Source organism: Trichogramma pretiosum, unplaced genomic scaffold (genome assembly GCF_000599845.2).
Source record: "Trichogramma pretiosum strain Unisexual culture from Peru unplaced genomic scaffold, Tpre_2.0 scaffold10, whole genome shotgun sequence".
Classification (NCBI taxonomy): Eukaryota; Metazoa; Arthropoda; class Insecta; order Hymenoptera; family Trichogrammatidae; genus Trichogramma; species Trichogramma pretiosum.
The window spans coordinates 2,588,862-2,611,708 of NW_019641652.1; the positions used below are offsets into that span (position 1 = coordinate 2,588,862).

General features: G+C 29.2%; 5 protein-coding genes and 1 long non-coding RNA gene across 12 annotated transcripts; 4 read left to right on the plus strand and 2 right to left on the minus strand.

Annotated features, from left to right (window-relative positions):
* The first annotated feature begins 233 nt into the window (after nt 1-233).
* On the plus strand, nt 234-3,325 carry LOC106659052 (retinol dehydrogenase 11-like). Its single transcript, XM_014381346.2, has 6 exons — nt 234-500; nt 605-686; nt 1,072-1,404; nt 1,477-1,718; nt 1,795-2,092; nt 2,194-3,325. Exons 3-6 carry the CDS (start codon nt 1,132-1,134, stop codon nt 2,365-2,367), a joined length of 987 nt encoding a protein of 328 aa, XP_014236832.1. The 5' UTR covers nt 234-500; nt 605-686; nt 1,072-1,131; the 3' UTR covers nt 2,368-3,325.
* A 9-nt stretch (nt 3,326-3,334) lies between these two features.
* LOC106659048 (UV radiation resistance-associated gene protein) lies at nt 3,335-8,670 on the minus strand. Of its 5 annotated transcripts, none has more exons than XM_014381338.2 (10): nt 8,585-8,670; nt 7,388-7,572; nt 6,962-7,163; nt 6,293-6,886; nt 6,059-6,231; nt 5,725-5,951; nt 5,485-5,652; nt 4,543-5,409; nt 4,296-4,395; nt 3,335-3,595 (listed from the first exon to the last, which is right to left on the minus strand). In XM_014381338.2, the coding sequence occupies exons 2-10, from the start codon at nt 7,493-7,495 to the stop codon at nt 3,419-3,421; spliced, it is 2,616 nt and encodes an 871-aa protein (XP_014236824.1). In that variant the 5' UTR covers nt 7,496-7,572; nt 8,585-8,670; the 3' UTR covers nt 3,335-3,418. The 5 variants fall into 5 exon arrangements, with proteins under 5 accessions (XP_014236824.1, XP_014236823.1, XP_023315832.1 ...); XM_014381337.1 differs by having other exon boundaries at nt 8,590-8,666; XM_023460064.1 differs by lacking the exon at nt 8,585-8,670 and adding an exon at nt 8,485-8,569.
* On the plus strand, nt 8,559-12,882 carry LOC106659050 (oocyte zinc finger protein XlCOF7.1-like). 3 transcript variants are annotated; one of them, XM_014381341.2, is made up of 8 exons: nt 8,559-8,638; nt 9,628-9,910; nt 9,989-10,399; nt 10,466-10,651; nt 10,997-11,227; nt 11,308-11,549; nt 11,631-12,024; nt 12,110-12,882. In XM_014381341.2, exons 2-8 carry the CDS (start codon nt 9,644-9,646, stop codon nt 12,386-12,388), a joined length of 2,010 nt encoding a protein of 669 aa, XP_014236827.1. In that variant the 5' UTR covers nt 8,559-8,638; nt 9,628-9,643; the 3' UTR covers nt 12,389-12,882. The 3 variants fall into 3 exon arrangements, with proteins under 3 accessions (XP_014236827.1, XP_014236828.1, XP_014236826.1); XM_014381342.2 differs by lacking the exon at nt 8,559-8,638 and adding an exon at nt 8,837-8,935; XM_014381340.2 differs by lacking the exon at nt 8,559-8,638 and adding an exon at nt 9,098-9,302.
* On the minus strand, nt 12,881-14,296 carry LOC106659051 (jmjC domain-containing protein 7). Its single transcript, XM_014381344.2, has 4 exons — nt 14,063-14,296; nt 13,494-13,982; nt 13,173-13,422; nt 12,881-13,096 (listed from the first exon to the last, which is right to left on the minus strand). Exons 1-4 carry the CDS (start codon nt 14,124-14,126, stop codon nt 12,904-12,906), a joined length of 996 nt encoding a protein of 331 aa, XP_014236830.1. The 5' UTR covers nt 14,127-14,296; the 3' UTR covers nt 12,881-12,903.
* Nucleotides 14,297-15,041: 745 nt separating this feature from the next.
* LOC106659053 lies at nt 15,042-15,887 on the plus strand. The gene is made up of 3 exons (XR_001339548.2): nt 15,042-15,374; nt 15,441-15,724; nt 15,848-15,887. It is a non-coding gene; the product is annotated as an uncharacterized LOC106659053 (long non-coding RNA).
* A 16-nt stretch (nt 15,888-15,903) lies between these two features.
* LOC106659189 (uncharacterized protein YFR016C-like) lies at nt 15,904-22,760 on the plus strand. Its single transcript, XM_014381602.2, has 10 exons — nt 15,904-15,944; nt 16,007-16,235; nt 16,314-16,457; nt 16,909-17,549; nt 17,634-21,337; nt 21,413-21,617; nt 21,681-21,864; nt 21,940-22,104; nt 22,184-22,330; nt 22,414-22,760. The coding sequence occupies exons 1-10, from the start codon at nt 15,942-15,944 to the stop codon at nt 22,749-22,751; spliced, it is 5,760 nt and encodes a 1,919-aa protein (XP_014237088.1). The 5' UTR covers nt 15,904-15,941; the 3' UTR covers nt 22,752-22,760.
* Nucleotides 22,761-22,847: the final 87 nt, after the last annotated feature.

Here is a 22,847-nt window from a genome sequence, read left to right on the forward strand (position 1 = left end):
TAGCAATAAAAGTTTATTGATTTCTTCGAGAAATATATTCTTTAATTATAAATAATAAATAATAAATATTTGAAAATTAATCAAATTCTTACAATGCAATACAAAATCATGTACGAATCAATTCTCTTTATACAATTATTTTTACACCTCACATAAAAATTCCTTAATAATGCGGAAATGTAAATCCTAACAATTAACGATACCTATGAAGGTAGTTATAAGCACGTAAGGTTGTGGATATTTATGCCGAGCAATAATTTCTAATAATTTTTGCACTGTAAATAAATTTTATAATTATTTCATAAAGAGAATAAACAGAACAAGTTATCTTTGCGATATGCGTGAATATTTCCGTACCCGCATCTCTATTTAGAACAGACTACCTACCCGAAAAGGTATATTGATGAGATGCGCAAAACGAAAAAAAGATCATCAAAATTTCGCACAGGTCACGGCAGTTAGGTGTGGAGATCGTGGTGGTGACTGGCGTTGTGACTTGTGTAAGCACCAAAATTCGTTGCACATTGCACAAACTTTGCGTCGCGGAGTTTGGAATACCCATTCGTCTCATCAATTGTTTTTTATTTAATTTTTCGATTAATAGGTTACCATTGTAATAAAAAAATTAATGATATATTATTTGAAATGGCAATATCGATTGTTTTCCGTCTTCTTTGAAGAAAGAGGTATGTAATTACATAAAATTCATCCTCAAACAATATATTTACACTTGACTGATTGCATTATTGGCTACATTTCATATTGCAGACGCGAAATTGGCATAAATAATCTGTATCAGTGTTTGAAAAAAAGCTCATTTTACTACAAAATTTTGCACAAAATTATTTGAAAAAAGCTTTAGATTTTTTTTATTTAAAAATAGAAATTAAATTGAGTGTCTACAGCCTATGATAATAAAAAATATTTTTCTTTCCTTATACATATTTAAAATACAATTTGATCGCATAAGCATGCAATCTTTTATGATATAATCATGACAATCAGTTTTCATGAGGTTTTTAAAATTCTTATTGAAAAGATAAAAATCTTGTCTATTCTTCATTCTTTCAGCTGACATCAATTACCAGTAATAAGGTTTCATCTAGTCAAATTTTATTCAAGTTACTAAAAATGGTTGTAACATTATGTTATATTATTTTTCCCGTTGTTCTGATTGCTGGTTTTTTGAGAAAGTGTAGAGAATATTCATGGGGTAAATGCAAAAATAAAAGTAATTTAGAAGGTCGGGTTTTCATTGTAACTGGTGGAAATTCTGGAATTGGAAAAGAAACTGTTCGTGAGTTGGCTAAACGAAAAGCTACTGTTATTCTGGCCTGCAGAAATTTGCAATCAGCAAAAGCAACAATTCAAGAAATAAGAAGTTCTACATTGGGTGCTGAATTAGTAAGATATTCTTTTCTTTTAATCATTAATTAGAACTGCACTTATTTGTGGTATTTCTGTAATATGATTTAGATTCCTATGGAACTTGATTTGTCTTCCTTGACTTCCATTAGACATTTTGCTGCAGAAATACTAAAAAATTTTCCAGAAATTCATGTTCTAATAAATAATGCTGGAGTGTATGTGCCATTACAAGATAGAGATAAGGAACTTACAAAAGAAGGTTTTGAAATCCATTTTGGAGTTAACCACTTAGGCCATTTCTTGTTGACTAATCTTTTGTTGGATAAATTAAAACAATGTGCTCCAAGCAGGTAAATGCAATTTAAAAATTATTTTATTTTATAAAAATTATAAGTTTCCTTACATGTTTTTAATTATGACAAACAGAATTGTAGTTGTTACATCAAAACTTTTGGAATCTGGAACAATCGATTTTGATAACTTAAATGGGGAAAAAAAGTTACCAGTGAAAGGACGCATGAACCCAGGGTATTGTAATTCAAAATTAGCAAATGCATATTTTGCTAATGAACTTACAAAAATGACAAAAAATAGTGGTGTAAGCGTGTACATGGTATGTCCTGGTTTTGCTTACACCGGCTTATTCAGGCATGTAAAAAGAAGCTGGTTCCATTACATACTTTTTTCTCCAGTAGCACTATTATTCTTAAGAACTGCAAATCAAGTAAGTTTCATCATTGTGTAGTGTAACACAGTTATGATTTTTTTTGGTAAATGTTTACAATTTTAAGGAACACTAGAGATGTATGCTAATATTTTTTCTAGGGTGCCCAAACAATCTTACATTGTGCTACTGATCCAGCTCTGGTCAATGAAAGTGGAAAAATGTACAGGGACTGTAAAGAATATAAAAGTAAGAAAGAGTTAGTGCCCGAAATTGGTCATAAATTGTGGGATGTAAGTGCCCAGTTGACTGGTCTTGAACAAGCTTCTACTTAATTTTACACTTTCTAGTTTTAAGTTCATTTTTTAATTATTGATAATTATATTTAAATTAAAATTCATTTTCATATTTAAAAAGATATTATTAAAAAAATACTACTGATGAAATTTATCCTGAACATTGTATAATTTATGAGCAACTAAATTTCATATTTTGTAATCCCTGAGAAAAGTATCTTTTTAAACTCAGAGGTAAAAAAAGGCCCAAATCTATGTTATTGGTATATACTGGGACAATGATATGAAGCAACATAGATTTTATTATTATTATTTTTTAATGATATAATTAACAATAAAATATATATCATTTATGTTAAGTGAATTGATTAAAATTGTTTCATAAAATAATTTTATAAATCTCAAAAATCATCAAAGCAAACTTTTAAAGTTCTTAACTTTATGATTTTTTCTGTATAATTTATCACAGCACATAAATGTATATTAAAAATGTGCTATTTCTTATCTAATTAAAAAAACAACTTGTATTTGAATAGTCAGACGCTCAAATTAGATGTAATTATCTAGTGCCATAAAAATGTGAAAATCGTAAGCAATCTGTTTGAAAAAGAAAGAATGAGTTCAGAAATATATATTTTGAAAATTAGTAGTAAACTTCTAGAAGAGTATAGTATTTAGCTTAAGAACTGTAAATTTTTTTTCAATAAACTAAAAATTGACCTATGTTATTTGAACATAATCTTAATACATGATTAAATGGCATAGGCGTAGAAAAGGTAAAAATTAGAATCGTGTGAACAGTCCCAAAATCAACAATTTTTATTTCATTCTCTTAGAAATACAACTGCGATATTTTTTTATATGTACAATCTAGATTTTAATAATTTCATTTAAGAGAGACTCAAGTCTGTAAAAATTAGGTCTATTTATACACATTATGTACATTTAAGTTATTTACGTAAATAAAATAAATAAAATTTGGATTTGTGTAAAATATGCAAAACAATAATTTTTATAAAATAAAATATAACTATATATTAATTATAAGTGGTGTAATGCAATACTTTTTGAAAATGATGGTTTCATATGTTCACAAGCGAGGTCTAATCATCTTGAAACTCGTAGTTTTATTCTCTAAAGCTTTTGTTCGTGCATAGACATTTTCAGAACTTTTTCTTATTGAATCCATATATTCTGTTGATGTAAGATCCTGCTTGTTAGTCACACTTTTTGCTGCATCTATACTTGCATTCATTTCATTATTTTTCTGAAAGAAAAAAAAGTCTATATATATAAAGCGAAGTTGGTGTCTGTTTGTCCTTTATGATCTCAAAAACTATTTGTCCAATCGGCTTGAAATTTTTACCACGTATATATTATACCACTGCGCAGGTTTCTATCATATTAAAACCGTTATTTGCTTATTTATTTTTAAGTTCAGAATTTTTTTCGTATTTTACCTCTTCGCGCTCTCGCTCGCCCCTGTCTCGGTTAATGGTTATAAAAAAGACCGAAAACAGTTTTTTTTTTACACGCGGTGAATCGGAATACATTGTATTTGATGTGTACATGTGTTATTACGCTATTCGAGTTTTACAAGTGTCCGGACTCAACTTATACATTTTCTACTACGCACTTGACGTGGCCTGCTTAAGATCTTTTAAACAGTCGAATTAGTTGAAAAAATTGATCGTGGGCGAAGCCACGACGGGGTCGCTAGTTATATATATAGATCAATGGAAACAGTATATTCAAGAATTTCGATTTAATATAATTAAAGACATGGAACAAATGATCAGTTATAATAAAAATATTATTGAAGTTATTTGACTATTTTAAAATTCATCGTTTTCTTCATATGAAATAATGAAATAATGGTGAATGTACAAGAAAATTTCCAAACAATTCATTAACATCTTTGGAAAGTTTAATTTTTTTATTTTATGAAAATAAAAATATATTCGTACCTCTAAACCACAAGATTTTTCTTCATCATTTTGAACAGCAGCTTCTAGCTCACTTGTGCAAGGATGGTCAAGGTGTCCCTGAGTGTTTTCTTGGTCTTGCCTGAAAAGATTCTGCTGTCAGACTGGAATAATGAGAAAGTAAAAATCAAACAAAAATGATGGTCTACAATGGAAGCAATGATAAAATGAGTTTCTAAATTGGATGAAAACAACTAAAAGATAATATTTATCTTTACAAAAGCAGTACCTTGTTTGAATATCACATTTTATTTCTGATTTTAAAGGTAACACTGAGCTATCTTCTATATTTTTTTTAGAACTATTCTGTATATTATCACAATCATCTAAACTTGAATTAGATCTGTTTTTACAAATTGCTTGACCTTTTTCTATTTCTTCTACTTGAATTGTATTAGTTACAATTTTTACATTGTTATCAGTATCATCAACTGAATAATTTTTGGTATCTGTACTTTGTACATTTTTATTTTTATAAATAACACCATCAAATGTATCTTCATTTTTCATGGATGAATTTCCATTAGAACTATCCTCTCCATCTATTATACCACTAAGAGCCATTTCACAACTGCTTATTGAATTAGAACTTCTTTGTCTGACATTTGTAGGATGAAAACTATTAACATTATCCGAACATATTTGAGATTTTGATATTGACATTGGTATCATTATTTCAATATCATCATCTCCAATTGCACTACTATTTGCTGCATCATCATTTGCATTATTTTGACATTTTTCTAGGGAATTCAATTTTTCATCAAAAATAGTTTTATCAATAATTTCATCACTACTGTTATTACACATGTTATCAGGTAATATTCCATTATCAATTGCACTTTCCTCAGATTTGCAAATTCTCTTTGATTGTTTCATTAAATTATGTGACTGCATGGATGGTTGATTCAAACCTTGATCAAGTGATGAGCCAAGTAAAATTTTATTACCTTTAAAGTGGCTCATAGATCGAGATGTTTTATGAGATTTTTCTAACACTGCTTTATGCATTGGTGGAGTGAGAGGTATATTTTTATTATTTCCACAATCAATATCTAATGAAGAGCCAGAAAATGTTCTTTTTGAACTATCCAATCTAAATTAAAAAAAAAATTACAAACAATTTAAATATGAATATTTTTACTTGTCTTTTAAATAAGTAAGAACTTACATATGACTTGGTTTAATATTTATTAATCCTGAAAGATTAGGTAAAGTGGCACGTAAATCAGGTGTTGGAAGTCCACAATACCAACGCAATTGAGCTATATTTTTATTTAATAAATACACAGCATAATTAAATTGAAGCTTGTCTTTACTACGAGCAAAAAGTGGAAATCTGAAACATCAACAGTTATCATTTTTGAGTAAAAATTTATTGCATAGAGTTTCATTAAACTTTTATTCTTACTGTCGATTAGGGTCTGGAAGCTGTTCTTGAATATGATCAACAATTTTACTCCGAGATCCATAGTGGATTATAGGATATCTATTGGGTACATCTAAAAAGGTTGCAATCATTTGAGTAGTATGAGCAACAAAACCAAGAGCTACAGCTACTTGAGTATCATTTGCCATTTCCAATTTTTCACTATCAGGCAAATGAACATTATTTATTAAAAACTTATCATCTTGTTCCTAGGTAAATGGTGAAATTAATAGTATTAATAGTTTATTAAAAATTTCAAACCTCAAAATAAGTTAGTGAAATTAAATTTTTATTTTAGAAATCTTAAAAACCTTACTTTACTGATAGGATATATATAATTTAATGCAGCAATTAATTGCCTTCTACGATGAGCGAGACAGGCAGTTGTTTGCAAATATATTTCTCTAGTATCTGCATGACTTTGGCGCCACTCATGAAGCCTTTCAATTTCTTTATTTAAATCTCTGTATCTACCCATTAGATCTGAACCTATCATAATAATAATATTACTTTAGCTGAAAAAATTGTTTGATCAGAAAAAAAAATTTACCATGATCTTGATTTTCTTCCATCAATTCAGAGTGACACTGATTCAATGTACGAATTTCACCCATTTTTCTTATTCTCTCCTGCTCCAATAATTTTGTTCTAAATTTTGCAATTTCTAAATCTTTTTTGATTTTTAAAATTTCAGCTTTTTTCTCTCTATCTACTTTCTTAGGTTGTAGTAATCTATTCAGCTTTGATTGAGGCTGAGGATACTTCTGAATATTTAAACTTTCTCCAGACGCTATTTTTTCTTTCAAACTATTTACAGAATCTGTTTGTTTTTTCAAAGCTTGCATTTTGTTTCTTAAATTGCATAGCTTACTTAGAGTATAACTATCCCTTGTTTCAAATGCATTAACTTTTATAGTTAGGAGTTTTTTGGGCTCTGGGACAATTAGCAGACAAAATGGTGGTACAAAAAATCCACCGTGAATGTGAAAAATAAGGGTATTGTCATGTACAATATTATCCAAATCATTGGGTAATTTTGGACTAATGTAAGCTAATCCAGTAAAAGATATACCCCAAGTAAACACAGTGACATCTGATGATGGATCATCTTTTAGAGTCCTTTTCCATAGCCTTAGTATAATTTCTGTAAATTAAATGATCACAAAATATTGAAAATATACTTATCTTCTATTTTTTTCAGATTTAGCACTCATCTTACCACTAGAATTAGCATGACCAGTTCCATGTAAAGTAGAAACTTCCAGACTTGACCATCTTGGACTAGAGTTATCAATTGGTTCGCTAGTATACAAAGGCGATGACATACATGTCCTATGAATAGTGTAATAGTACCAGCAGTTTTCTTGCTGATCATGTTCAAGCTTATGCCCAATAATTTGAATTAAATTCCTTAATCGAAGCTGGAAATAAACATTTATAAACTCAACTTTAGTATAGATAACAGATATTATTTCAGTATTTATTAAAAATTTACTTTTTAAAAGAGAAGGATTAGTTAATTTAAATAAAAATATAATTTTATTTGAGATTCAAATCATTGACATACTATAATTAACAAGATTTGATTTTACATCGTCTGGAGCTTTTTGATAAGAATCGTTTGTAATGTAAAACTAAATGTCACCTGTTGGGTCGCAAGTGGCAACCAGGTTTTATAACGGGGTGCTATCCGAGGCTGCAACGTCAAATCGAGCTCCTTAACGCAGCATTGCGGCTCCGGCTGCTGCTCCATGATTGTTTATGCACATTATTATTTCAATACGACTTATCGATGTGCCTAAAATGACACAGAGATTGCACCTGCGAGCACTGAGAGAAAGAAATAAAAAGTTGGAAAATCGAAGACTAGATAAGCGAGAGTTATCTATCCACCACTGATTATGTTACACATCCTACGACAATTGACAGACAAACAGTAGGTTATGTCTATTATTATGTTGGTGTTATACACATAAGAAACATTACACAAACAGAAACACAACAGCATGCTAAATTATCTGCGTGTTTATGAGATTACGTGCATATTTCGCATATGCCTAACTCAATACGATTTTTTTTGCTACTTCTATATGTGCTCTTATAACATGAGTAACATCTGCTTGTCACATCTATGCAATATTTATGTGTTTAATTTTCATTGTCGCGCAAATATTGTACAGCAGGCCACGGATTAATTGACACGCTGCTGACTTGATGCACTCTCGCTTTTTCGCAGTATCATTATCACGCTTGGCCTATATAATTCGAGTCGCTTGCCTTTTTAAGATATAGGTCTAACATTACGTTTGCTATATTTTACGCACTACTGCAGACCCGATGCAATTAGTAGTTTCCGGTACATTTGCTCCTTGCAATAAATTATCAGTTATTTTTTTCTCGAATGAGCTGATGAATGCATATAAATGTACGCCCTATGGATACGATATGACTAGAAATTGTAATTTTTTGTGACAAATATGCTTCAAATCATTTTCATAAGGATATTTCAAAGTAATCTAAAAATATAAGCATTCCTAAAAAAAAATCGTTGAATTTTTATCGTAAGAATTTCTTCATAGGTCAAATCTGTTTGAGAAAAATTATTATAAGTTTAAGTAAAAACAAGTGAATCAGATTTTTCGTCAAAAAGAATTTAAAATTTTTAGATTTATTATACTATTATTCAGTATATATTTTATTTCAAAGTTGAAAAGCATAAGATATTTAAAACTCCGAACTAACCGGTCTTAAATTGAGCATTTTTTTGGAAGATGCATAAACGCGTGCGCAAAAAGCCGCGACAACACACCGACATTGCCATTCATTGGTGAAGTGTACGTACGATACCTATGGAAGGCTAAAGCACACACATTCCTTTATTTGAAGGCTATAACTGGTATGTAATCTAAACAAATTCGATTATTCCGGTGTAGCCGGCTTTCAGTTGTTGCAAATTTTCAACCTGCTCCATGAACTCCGATCAGCAAACTATTTCGAACGCGCTTTCGTTTACTTTAGTGTATCGACCGAGTTGAGCGAAAAAAGTATCATCTTGCTGTGTGTTATGTGTACTACATATTGGCTAACGTAAAGTAAACGGCAATTGATGAACGATCGAGCTTTGACGAGAAAATAACTTAGTGCCTTGCGAACGGAATCACCGTTGTAATTACTAACGAGTTAAAAATTAAAGGTATCTTGCACCTCGAACAATTAAGGCCTTAGATTTCCTTGAAAAAATCAATGAAATGCCCCAAAAGAATCGTACATAATACTGTATGCGTGCCGCCGTCAACGCAGCCATTTTCCTATCCGTTGATGATAAGTACACGATCCACATAGCGGCCACTGCTCACTCACTTGAGCAGTGCGTCTCCTTTTTCATTCGTCTATATAGTACTAATACATGCAGTCTGTTGATACCGACTGATTTTACTCAGCCGAATTTGATTATTTTTCAATTTGGAAACAAGCGCATACTCTAACTGTGAAAAGTGTACTGAAAAGTTTGTTTATACATCAAAACAACTCCCAGCGGTTCTTTTTAATTTTCGTTCAAGGTAGATTTTATATATTTGCGTTAAACAAGGTTATGAACGATCAGTCATTTTCAATGTTTCGTGTCCACGCCTTAGTTTCATCTTTTTTTATATATTGTATGTACACAACTTTGATAATTGTATAAAGGCCCTTTTTAACGTTCTTCAAAGTATGTTTACATTGAGTCTAGTACCGGTGATTCTTTTCAGTAAAATCTTACGTTTTTCTATGATAGATGAAAATCAATTTTTTTTCGTCTTTACTGACCAGTATTAAAAAAAATAATGCACAAAAGTTAAACTGTTATGTAAATAATATTTTGAAATACTTTCCTTGGAATTTCAGTGAAGACAAGATAAATATGGATATGGATCAGAATATTGTAAGCATATTAAATCAAGCCGAAGAAGGCCAAGAAATCATCCTAGAAAATGTAGACGAGGAAACCGAAACTGAAGAAATTATAGAAATTGTTGAAGAAATTGTAGAAGTGTATGATGAAGATGATGATAACACAGAAGAAAATTCTCTTTCAGGTCAGGCAAAAGTTGAAAAAACTGAACAATCTCAAAATTGTGGTAATCAAAAAATGAATGGTGTACCTTATAATCCTGATATTACCAAAAAAGTAAATATTTTTTACTAATAATTTATTAAACATACATAAATTGGGTGTTGATTTTATTTTATTTTATATGTTTTTTAGGTCATCTATGCATCTCATTTGGTCAAAGAAGCAGCTCAAGAAAAACTTAATAATCAATATCACTATGATGCATCTGCTGATTGGGAAGACGATGATTATGAGCAAGACGAACAAACTAATCAAGTACAACATGAAAATCAAGAAGTCGACAACAGTAATGAATATGAAAATTATACTAACTACAATAACGGAGTTACCTCAGATGTTGCTGATGAAAATCAAGAAAATGAAAATTCTAGACAAACCACTTATGAGCACGGTGTAACTCAAGAAAATAGCGTTGATGATAATGATAGTCAACAAGAAATTGTCCAAAATGCTGAAAATAACTTGGTTTACACAGTTTTAAATACCAAGAAACAAGGAAAGCAAGTCCAAGAAAATGAACAAACTGAAACACAATTTGTTGAGGTATATAAAAAAATTTTTTTATCTCTAACTTAAATAAAGTAGTGTTAACAATGTGTTATTTCACAGGTTGAAAAATATAAGAACTCTGAAGTTGCAGAGGATGGTACCATTTATTATGCTGTAAATGAAGACGGATCATATGTTACATCGGTTGAAGATCAACAACACTATGAATATACCAATGAAACACCAGCAGAAGAAAATGCTGAATGGGATGAATCAAATGCTGAGGTGGAAACCCAACAAGAAGTGGTAAAATTTTCCTTTTAAAATTAAAATTTCGAGTACATTATTTCTATTGTAATGGTTGTGCTAGAAAATTATTTCCTAATTGAGTGGATATTTTGCATACACTCCGGCTCTAAAAACTCTAAATTAAAATTTTCTATTTTGTTTTGATACTTTTAATGAAAAATCTTATTTTAACTCTCAAAAATGAAAAAAGAATTTTTTTAAATTCTAATTTTACTAGAAACAACAAGATTAAAAAAATTTTTAAATAAATAATGAAACCAAGATTAACCTGTATATTGTGTAATATCTAAAAAAAATATCAGATATGATAAAAACTTATAATTACTTTTAAATTTATTGCAGACAGAACAAGAGCAAATTTTTTTGCATGAAGATGAAAATGGACAATTATACTTCAAAAATGAACAAGGTGAACTCCAACCGGTGTATCTAACTCCAGATGGTAATTATGCACTTGCAGAAGAGGAAGACCAAGATGCTCAAGAAGAAGTGAATCAAGTTCAACAAGAATCAGAAGAAACAGAAAATTATGTTTTACCTGATTTAGATCTTCAAGATGTTTCTAAAAACAGGGTATATTTGATTGTTCAAATTAGTTATGTAATTCTCATCATTTTCATTCCATTTTACTTGATGAATATATTTAATTTTAGCAAAACAGTGAAACAAATGACGATGAAGATGATACTATGACCATGACATTAATTATATCTGAAGATGAAAATGGACAAAAACGCACTCAAGTTATTATACCAACCCAACCAGCAGCAAAGTGCAGGCTGTGCAATAAAACTTTTAAATCTTCATTACAATTACTGAAGCACAATAGATTGAAACATGCAAGAGAGGAAGATATTACCACTAGAAACTTCCCTTGTGATTTGTGTCCTAAAAGGTGAATAATTATTTTAAAGTTATTTTATTAAAAAAGTTAAATTAATTCTTATTTGATAAAAATTATTTCCATACTTTTTAGATTTACTGATCAAAATTCTTTGGCACGTCACAGAAAATTGCACACTGAAGATAGACCTTTTCAATGTTTAGAATGTCAGAAAACCTTCCCTACTGCCAATATTTTACGAAAACATTTGTCAACCCATAACCCTGACTCTCACCCATTACCTTGTATTTACTGTGGACGACGTTTCTTAGATGAATCTAGTTTAATGAAACATGAGCAGTCACACATGGCTGCAGAAAAGAAAAATCATGTTTGTGACATATGTCAGAAATGTTTTGCAAACAATTTTGACCTCAACATTCATAAGAAAAACCATGATCCAGACAGAAAATTTGATTGTGAAGTTTGTGGAAGGGAATTTAATCGTTTGAATAATTTGCAAAGACATATGATGGTGCACCAACAGGTATAATCATATAAAATCAATAATATTTTTGCTTCAGTAACATAATGAAAAAAATACATATCTAAAAGTATATTTTATCTCTTAGAAAGGAGCAAATGAAGAAATACTCTCTTGCAATGTTTGTGGAATTACTTACAAGTTCTCAAGTTCTCTAACCAGACATATGGTAACAACGCACATGAATCCTGAACGTTTAAGACAACAAGCTGAAGAACAAAGAAGAAAACGAGAAAATAACTACCGTCGTTACCTTGAAAATCGTAAAAGTTATGAAACTCAGCAACCAAAACGAATCTGCCGTCGTAATTCCAGCAGATTAATGGACGATGATGAAGAGGATGAAGAAGAAATGATGGAACACTGATGAAAAACACCGAAAAGTTAATTTTATACGTGATGTCATTTTAATCGAAATTCACTTGAATTTTGTTTCAACTTCACGTATCTCAAAAGAATTTTCACAAATAAAATCAGTACATTTATTTTCCAAATGTATCATAGTATAAATTTTATAAAAATTTATCAAAGATTTATTTTGAACTTTGAAATCGATCAGTTTACCTTGTAAGATTTAGCATAAGAATTATACAATTTTTCGATGGTTTTTCATTAATTTTCTGTAGGCATTTGATTTTTTAATTAATAAATAAAGTCTGGAGGCTATTGTTGGATTAATTCAACAATTTTTAATTTACAAAGTAATCTATTTGTTCTATGTAATGTCGTTACATAAATTTTAAATTGTATTTACTAAAGAAAATTCTTCATAAATTTAATCATTTAAATTTAATAAAATTTCGTCAAATGTAAGAATGTCTAAGAATCAATTTAAATAAATGATATATTAAGAAAATAACACTCCGTAAAATCTTGAATTACTTACGAATTGCACAATACTTCTAATGATTTGTAGTATGCATATTTTATATCATATTCCATGTCATACCAATAATTTACTGCTACACAAGCATGAGACTGTTTGACATGATGGAACCACAGTGAAGGCAAATAAAAAATATCACCTGTACCTATTTTAGCTATTAATTTTGTCACATTTTTATACTTTGGATACCTATAATAAAAATTTTCACATCAATTTTGTAATTAATTAATAATAAATTTAGAAAATAAAAAATTAAAAAACATACATATTATAATCAGGACTCAAAGGGTTCACAGCTATCCAAGGTATTTGATCACTTTTATTGCACTCATTAATATCATTGATATCTGATTTTTTGGTAGGTTCTGTTATCCATTTTCCTGGTTGTATTTCTTTATATAAAGCCAATGGATAAGTATTGTAGGGAATCCAAGGTAAGTCTGTTGGGGGATGTATGATAAATTCTTTCTCTCCCGAAATGACACAGTATATATTTTCATAAGGATCTTTGTGCACTAAGAATTGAATTAAATTTACAAGATAATTAAAATTAAAAATAATTGGGCATAAAAATTGTATACACTACTTGATGTTACAGCTCGCTTATCTCCCATCCAAAAATTAATAGCATCTGGAGATGTTCCAAAAGCTTCAGTAGCCCAAGATATCTGATTGTCAACATCTCTCCAAAGTTCAGAAAATTCTTCAAAGTTAGAATCTTGTCTTTGAATATAATAAATACTTTCTTCTGGATTTTCCAATTTATCTAAGAAATCTTTCATTTTCATGTGTCTTTCTTCTGGCATTACAAAATATTCTTGATCAGAGGTACCTGAGACTGGAAGTTCTTTAGCTATTGCATCTGCATAACCATTGGGTGTAACTGCAACTTGTACTAATTTATCACCAATTTTATCTCTAAAGTAAGGAATATTCCACTTATCGATTGCTTTCCAATGTTTGATTCCACCTCGTATAATAACAGGTATATTTTTTGATACATATTCCCTGTAAAAAATTAATGGTGATATTGCATCGCTTTCTATTTCTGGAATTTCCTTGGGTATGTATAATTCTAGAAAATGAAAATATTTGTATCATAATAAGAGAATGATTGACATTTTTTTTCAAAAATTACGTTATCCAAAATCAAACCTTTCGATTCTTGAGACAAAGTTTGAAAAGCCGCAAAAATTTTTTTTTCCGCATCCTTGAACATTTTGAATACTTTTTGAGTAGTTACTGAATACTTTCATATATTTACAACGCGCGATTTTTATTAACATTTAAAAATACTGTGAATGAACCTGAACGAAATAGACGAAAAACTTATACCGACCCATGTGGCACATTCAGTCAATAAAGTAAACAAAGTTGGTGGTCGAACGCACGTGTGTCGTCTGTTGTCTTCGATCTGTTCTGTCACAGAGTCGCAGTGGGCCGATACGTCTGCTACAGTGGCTCGAGCTGTTTGATGAATAATCGCACTTGGGTCTAAGCAATTTTCAATCAACTTTTTCAAAATTATAAATGCTAATTTTAGTAACCGTATGTTTTCGTATACTTTTGAATAACGCGATAAAGAGTTTTGTTAACTAATAATATATAAAAATTAATTAACGCATATGGTTTGTAGCACTTGATGTATATTTGAAAAAAATTTTTTTCTAATGCCAAAAAGAAACGTAATGAAATTTTCAACATAAAACTATCTACAGATACTTGAAATCATGGTAAAAATGTTAGTTTATTATTGTAAAGGACCAAACGTAATTTCTGCTTTATTGTACTAGAATCCGTGCGTTGCGCGTACCTTGGACCCTAACGCTCAGCTTAAATAAGTTATCAATGAAAATTTGTTCGTTGAATTTTTTTAGACTTTATATAAACCAAAAAAACTCTTTTTTAAATATGTTAGTTGAATTCAATATTTAAATTTAAATTTTCGCGCAATGCATTAATTGCTCGACCACTTATACTTATGCTATCCTTACTATAATTCGAATGACCAATCGCAAGACTGGAAAAGTTCCGACACTTTTTTGGTATCTTTTTAAAGTCGGAATACGACATCTCCGATTTGACCTATGCCGCAAAAAATAAACATGAGCACGTGTGTTTTGACGAAAAGCTATTCGCTTATATATATCTAGTCTGTAGACTCAAATCCTTAAGGATGTTTATAACGCGTAACGTTGTCGACTTATCATTCATAATGAACTGGTATTTAGTCCTCCTATCGCAAAAAGCTACTCACCACTGAACGATTATACTTACTTTGTTTTTTCGACGAAACAAAATATAGTGAAGGTTTGTTGACAAAGTGTCTGAGCGCAGCCGGCAAAGTCACAAAGGACAAAGGTTAAAGCTATTAGGAAAACATTCTGAGCAAATACTTTAGCGAAACCACTGTACTTGATGCAATACAGGATTGCGCTGGAAATGTTCTTTCTTACGCAGTGAACTCGTAAGTGTAACATAATAATTCTAAATTTTCTAATATTTTAAATAATAAACATAACGATTTAAGCAGAAAAACTAAGTCTACGTGCTTCGTCGATACGAGTTTGAACTGATAAAAAACGTTAATAAAAATAAGGATAAAGTTGGAAGACTGATTTGTGCAGTCACCTAACCTAAGAAATCGACTCGAGTATCAAGGAAATATTTTATTTACATTATCTCTTACTATTTATACTAAAATACATATTCTCCTAAATAAAATAACATCATGGCTGCAGAAGCAGAAAATAAATCCATTCCAGACTCAACTTTGAGATATATCACTTTGCTGAAGAGTAAAATTATCAAAACTGAGTAAGTGCAAACAATGCAAAGTTTGAATTTGTACAATAAAAACTTTTCATTTTATTTATTTAATATTCAAATATAATTTGGTATAATTTCATCTATGGTTGCTGAACTCATTCAATTTTTCAGCTCCTTGTTGAAACAGTTTAATGATAAATTAATAGAAACGAAACGAAAGGATGAAAAAATAGATGCACTTGAAAAAGATTGCCAAAAATTTTCAATGGTATGTTTTTATATTTTGATATTGTGAATATTCAATCACCTCAATAATATTGACATTTTTAGCAAATAAATGAATGGCGGGAATCACAGGAAAAACTTCAAACACAATTGGCAGAACAGAAAATAAAATTAGATGAAAAAAGCAGTCATATGGAACAACTTCAGTTCAAGATAAATGATCTAGGTTTGGAAAATGATAAATTAAAGGAAGCTATGAAAAAAACAAAAGCAACAAAAATAATGAATCCAAAGCCTGCTGCTCATAAAAAACATGCATTTGTTCAAACCATCGGTAAATTATTTATAAGTTTTATAAATCAAATCTTATAAAATACACTAATTTTATTAGCAGAACAATTTTCAATTTTAGCTGCTTCAAAACCTTTATTAGTGGACAAATATGTTAATACAACTTATTCTGATACCCCTTATTGTGATAAATGTCGTGGGTGTAATCCTGTATCCAAACCATTTGAAAAATCCATGTCTACTCTACCTCTACACACATCTCATGGTAAGTTTTTTACTTTTTTTTAATAGTATAAAAAGACCTTTTGCACTTCTTATTTGCATGTATCAACAATTTTAAAATAATAAGTAATTTCATGATAATATTTAGACAAAAGTGTTTGTGAATGCTTCAATTATTGTTACCTCAGTAAGGTTCTGTTCTTCAAAATTGTATGCCAAGTAATTTATTTATTTTGCAAATCATTATTCTTTTAACTTTGAATTGAAAAATTATACTCCAATTAAATGTAATAAAATACTTTCATTATAAATTGGCATGATATATTTATGAGAACAGTATTATTCTAAAACTGTTTTAAAAATATTTATTTGTTGTTTAAAACACTACAATAGAAAAATTGCAAAAAGTCTTGTTTATGAATTTTAATAAATATTAATACATTTAATAACTTTAGTGTAAATAAAATGTATTAAAAAATAATTCTTATTTTCAGCAAAGTTACCTTCGCTCAACATAGAAAAAATTGAACATGAATCAAATTCTCCCAATTATAAGGAAAGCTTTGAAGAAAGTAACTCTTTCAGTTTGAATGAAAATTCTACAGAACCATCTTTTTCATTTATGGAAGTAAATAAATTTTCCAGAATTATGGAAAAATTGAAAAAGGAAAATAAAAAATTACTATCAAAAAACAAAAGACTTGAAAGGGACAGAAAGAAAATTACTAAAAATGATAGAGACGTCGGCATCAAAAAGTATAACTTTAAAAAAATCATCATAAATAATTATGATGGAAGTAAAAGTGCAAGACAAGAAAAGAAAAATTACAAAACAAAACAAATTAAAAAGTTAAAAAAAAGCCAAAACACTTCGATGGAAAATAATTCTTCCAATGATAACTGGACAATTGATGAAACTGATAATAGATTGAAAAGAAAACCTTCGTTATATTCTTGTGACAAACCACTTGAGAAAAAAAGAAAAATAGTTACAGAAAATACTACTGTTACTAAAGATAATATAGTTACTAAAGATTCTAATGTTAATGAAAATAACATACTTAATTCTATTATAGTTTCTGATTTAAATTTAAGTGAGGATGATGATACATCACCAAACGAAACTCTCAATATGGTAAAACTTCATAATAATAATAATTGATCTGAAAAAATTATCATGAATAAGCTTAATTAAATGTTTAATTATTTTATTTTGCAGGAAGTAAATATCAATTCGAATGATCAGCTGATAAAAAGTGACTCAAAATCAGTTTCTAAGGCTATCAATTCCAAAAAGGATATTAACTGTTTCAAAAGTAATCGGCCAACTATGTTGTCTAAAAATGTATTCAAAACACAAGATACCTCTACAAAGATACGGCCAATTCCAAAAAATATTCTTCAATCTTGTAGCATAAGAAATGATCATAATTTGCAGAAGCTCATAACAATTAAAGATACAAAATCTCTTAATTCTCTAACTAGCAACGATCTTAAAAGTAACTGCATTCAATTTAACACTACCAAAGCAACTGAAAATGTATTTAATAACGATCAAACAGATCCTAAATTAAATAACAAGTCTTTACAATCAAATACGTCCCCAAATCCAGTGAACGATAATAAAACCTCAAGCCCCCTAAAGGTTATCAATCCAATAGAAAATGTAACAAAAACTTTTTCTGATATTCAATCTACTTCACAAGTAACTTGTAATTTAGAAAATGAAGTCAGAAGTGATTATCAAGGAAGTCTAAATTCTAATGATAAAAACACGACAGTACCTTACAATAATGCAGCTGATAATCAAAATAAAGTAGATGAAGATTCAAATCCAAACAATTTAGTGAAAGGTAAAAGTAAACTAAAACAGACAGTTATTGATATATTTGGTGAAGACATTGAAGATTTATCAGATAACGATAATGTTTCTAAAGAAAATCAAACAAGCTCAAAAGTTATGAGCCCAGAAAAAAATATTGATAATGAAACTAAAGATGAAAAAATTCAGGGTTTTGTAGGTGACGATTCTAAATCATCTCGAAGTTCTGAATCTTCTGAAGATTCATCACACTTATCTGAGGATTCAGATTCATCTAAAGATTCGCTAAGTAGTGATGAAGAAGAAGATGAAGTAAGTTACAGATCAAATGCAACTAGAAATGACAGCACCCAAAATATTGAAGCAAGCTGCTTTTCAAATGAACAAAATATTGATAAGGTAAAAGATGCCAAATTTGAAAACGTTTCTAATGAACCTTTAAAGAAAAATACAGAAAAAAGTGTAACTAATAAAATTATGAGTGATGTTGAACATGACTCTGCATTGAATTTTGAGACAAATTGTTCCCTTAGTAGCACAGATGATTCAAATTCATCAATAGAAACAGAACCAAATTCATCAATAGAAACAGAACCAAATTCAATTGAGACCAAAACAAAAAAAATAGGTTTAAATCCCAAAAGAAAAAAACTGCTTTTTAAGATACGGAATATTAAAAATATTACCAAAAAACTTCCAATTAAAACTGCTGTACCAAAAGCAACATTAAATACTTTGAATTCATCAAGCGGATCTTGTATGAGTGTTAATGATAGTATTGTTATCCCAACAAAAAAGCGAATAGCACATACTCCTAAAACTTCACCAAAATTAGTAGATACATCGGATAAAAATATAATAGCTTCAACACCAAAACCATCCAATCTTCAAACCATCCAAGATTCATTGAAGCAACAAATTGACGTAAAATCTAATAAGCAGAAAATAATTTGTACAATATCTGAAGCTTCAAAAAAAACTTTGGGTGAAGACACAAAAACTGATGAAAATAAAAAATGTTTTGAAGAATCCATCGAAAATTTATCTGAAAAGAAAAAAACTGAAATTGGGTCAATAAAGACAAAAACTACTGCAGAAAATAAAGATACTAAAATTGAGCAAAATGGGTCGAAAGATATTTCAGATAATTCCGTAGTGCTTTCCATTTTAAAAACACCAGAAACAGCTTTGGCTAAAGACATACCATCTAAAGGAATTGTAACAAATTCCAAAGAATCGATTTTAGATTCATTAGAAAATAAACAATCTGAAAAAGACTCAATAATTTCGAAAAATACTTCGGAAATATCTGCAGAAACTACAAAAAAATTTTCGGGTTCCAACACAGAATCTGAAGAAGATGAATCGAAATTTCAAGAATCGATCCAAGATCAATCGGAGGACAAAATAATTAAAGTTGAGCAAAATGAGTTGAAAGATATTGCAGAGAAGTCTGTAGTTCTTTCCAATTCAAAAGTACTTAAAACAGTTTCGAAAACAGTGTCTAAAGATACGCTATCTAAAGAAAATGAAAGAAATTTCGAAGAATCGATTTTAGATTCATTAGAAAATGAACAATCTGAAAAAGACTCAATCATATCTATAAATACTTCGGAAATATCTGCAGAAGATCCAAAATTAATTTTGGACAGTGACACAGAATCCGAAGAAGATAAACCGAGATTTCAAGAATTGATCCAAGATCAATTGGAGGACAAAGTAATTAAAGTTGAGCAAAATGAATCGAAAGATATTTCAAAAAAATCAGTAGTTCTTTCTAAATCAAAAGCACCGGAAACAGTTTTGGCGAAAGATACACCGTCTAAAAAAATTGAAATAAATTCCAAAGAATCGTTTTCAGATTCATTAGACAATGAACAATCTGAAAATGACTCAATAATTTCTATAAATATTTCAGAAAAATCTGCAGAAGCTCCAAAATTAGTTTTGGATAGTGACACAGAATCTGAAAAAGATGAAACATATTTCCAAGAATCAAAGATAAAACAAATAGAAAAGAATAAAACTGAAATCAAGTCAAAAGCTACAAGAACAGACTTGAATAAAGACATAAAATCCAAGGAAGACGAAATATGTTCCAAAGAATTAACCGAAGATTCATTGGAAAAGAGACAATTTAAAAGTGAGCCAATAAAATCAGAAATTATTTCAGAAAAATCAACAAAACTTCTTACATCAAAAGCTTTGACAACAAATTTGGATGAAATATGTCACAAAGAATCAAACTTAGATATTATAAAAAAAGAACCTACAAAACAAATTCCATCTTCTTCAATGAATCAAAATAATGTTTCTAATGTTCATATGCAATCTGGAGAAAATAAAATATTTTCTCAAGATTCCACTCTTAAACAACCGAAGAGACGGAAATTGTCGAATTCCAAAAATTCTTTTAAAATTGGAGAAGAAATCAAAAATAATTTTGTATCCAAGACTAAGAAGTTGACAGAGAATCCAAAAACTCTACAAGAATCAGTTCATGGTAAACTGGAAAAAAGTATGCCGGTTGATATTGGTAATATTAAATTAGAAGAAAATTTGGAGGTTTCTCAAAAATGTACTGAAGATGTTTTAAATCAATCAGTTACTGTTATAGACAATGACAATAATGATAGCCCTTCGAAAAAAACTAAGATCATTGGCCTTAAAAATTCTATCGCAAACATTAAATCAGAAAGTCCAAACATTGATTGTAGCCCTGGTAGAGAATTACGCTCGAGGCAATTAATTTCATACAATGAAATTAATTTATATCATAATAATGGAAGTGAAAATGATAAAAGTGACACTCCTAAAGCTAAAAGTTTGGAGCAATTAAAACACATAAACAGAATTAATGAAGAGAACACTAGTTTGCCAAGTTCATTTGTTTTAAAATGTTTGAATGAATGTTTAGTTGCACCAATAGAAAATTTAAAAGTACAGAAAAACAATATTCATCATGGTATAGTAAGAAAACAAAAAAAATTCATTGATGAAGAAATCTTTTCTTTGATGGAAGCAGAAGAATGGAATTCAGAAATAAATGATAGTGTTTGTAAAAATTTAGTAAAATTCAATGATTGGAAAATGGTTGCATTGTAAGATTCATTTTAAATTCATTTTCTAACTCATAAAATAATTAGTTATTAAATATAATTTTTAATTTTTTTTAGTGTTATGATTGAGCATGCAGCTTATAAGTTTACAGACGATGAAGCTCTTGATAAAACACATACACCTCCAGCACCACTGATGACTCCTTCAGAGCAAAAATTAGTAACTCTGATTGTAAGCATTGAAAAACATAATCCAGATTTTGGAACTCTTGTTGTAGAAGCATTACAATTCAAACTTTTCAGACTTCAACCTGCTCAAGAAGTAAGTAAAAAAACATTTACAAAAAAAAAAAAACAAAATTACCCCATTTCTTTTTTTTTATAGGCTTCATTAGTTGAGAGGCTTTTCCGTATTCTGATTGTTTTATGCAGAATCAAGCGAGATCGTGAAAAAGTAAGAATTTTTTTATTAGATGCTTTATATTCATTGAACATGAGAGCTGTAAATTGCATTTACGTGGCTTTAACATCATGGTCAGAGTTAATTCCTAAACATGATTCCAATAATGGTATGTATAAAATTGAGCATTTTTTTAAATTAAATTTTTATGACAAAGTTAATAACGTACGTAATATATTTATAGATATTTTTGTAAAAACTTTGGTACATACAATCATGAGTATGAATCCAAAGCGAATATTTCCTAAGCTTATGACTTTGAAAAATTTACTCTCGATGTATTACGAATACCCAAATTCAGATTATGATGATTCAAAATTTAAAGAAGAACTCATAGAACATTTATTAAGTAAGTAATGAAAATCCATTTAATTTTATAACGAATCGAAATTGTTATTAAGAAAAAAATTGTACTTTAATTTATTTAGAAGACACACCTGGTGCAAGTACTGCTATTCTAATATTTTGTAAAAAAATGGGAACGGAATGGACTATAAAAAATATTGTCAACAGACTGAAAATTATGATAGTAAATAAAGTAAATCCATCACCAAGTGTAATTTTACCGTTGCTTGGTAAGTTGAGAGCTAAACAATTCCATTTTATTCTAACGAATTTACAAGAAGTTTTTATGACAAATAATTGAAAAAATTTTTAGGAAATATTTTACGAACGTTCCCAACTACTGATAAAGAAAATGATGTCAAAGACATAATTGATCAATTGTGTGATGTCTTTGAAGCCACTGACGATGATGATTTAAAAGAAAGCATAGTATCTTGCTTGTTAAGTATTAGTAAATTTAATTATAATAAAATAATGAGGGTGATTATTCAATGGCAACCTAAAGAAGAACTTTCACCTAGTTTAAAAGAAAAATTTGTTGCAACTTTTAAAAAACATGATCTTAAGTGGTGGTTAAAATTTGTGAGTACTAATTTTCCCCGTAAGAAAGTTAAAAAAGGAAATTACAATTCAAAGAAAAATACAATATAAAATAAAATCTAGCTCTAATATTTTTATACTGTAGAAATAATTTGACGTATAATTTTAATTAATAAACCATGAAAAGATGTAATAAAAATATTTTAA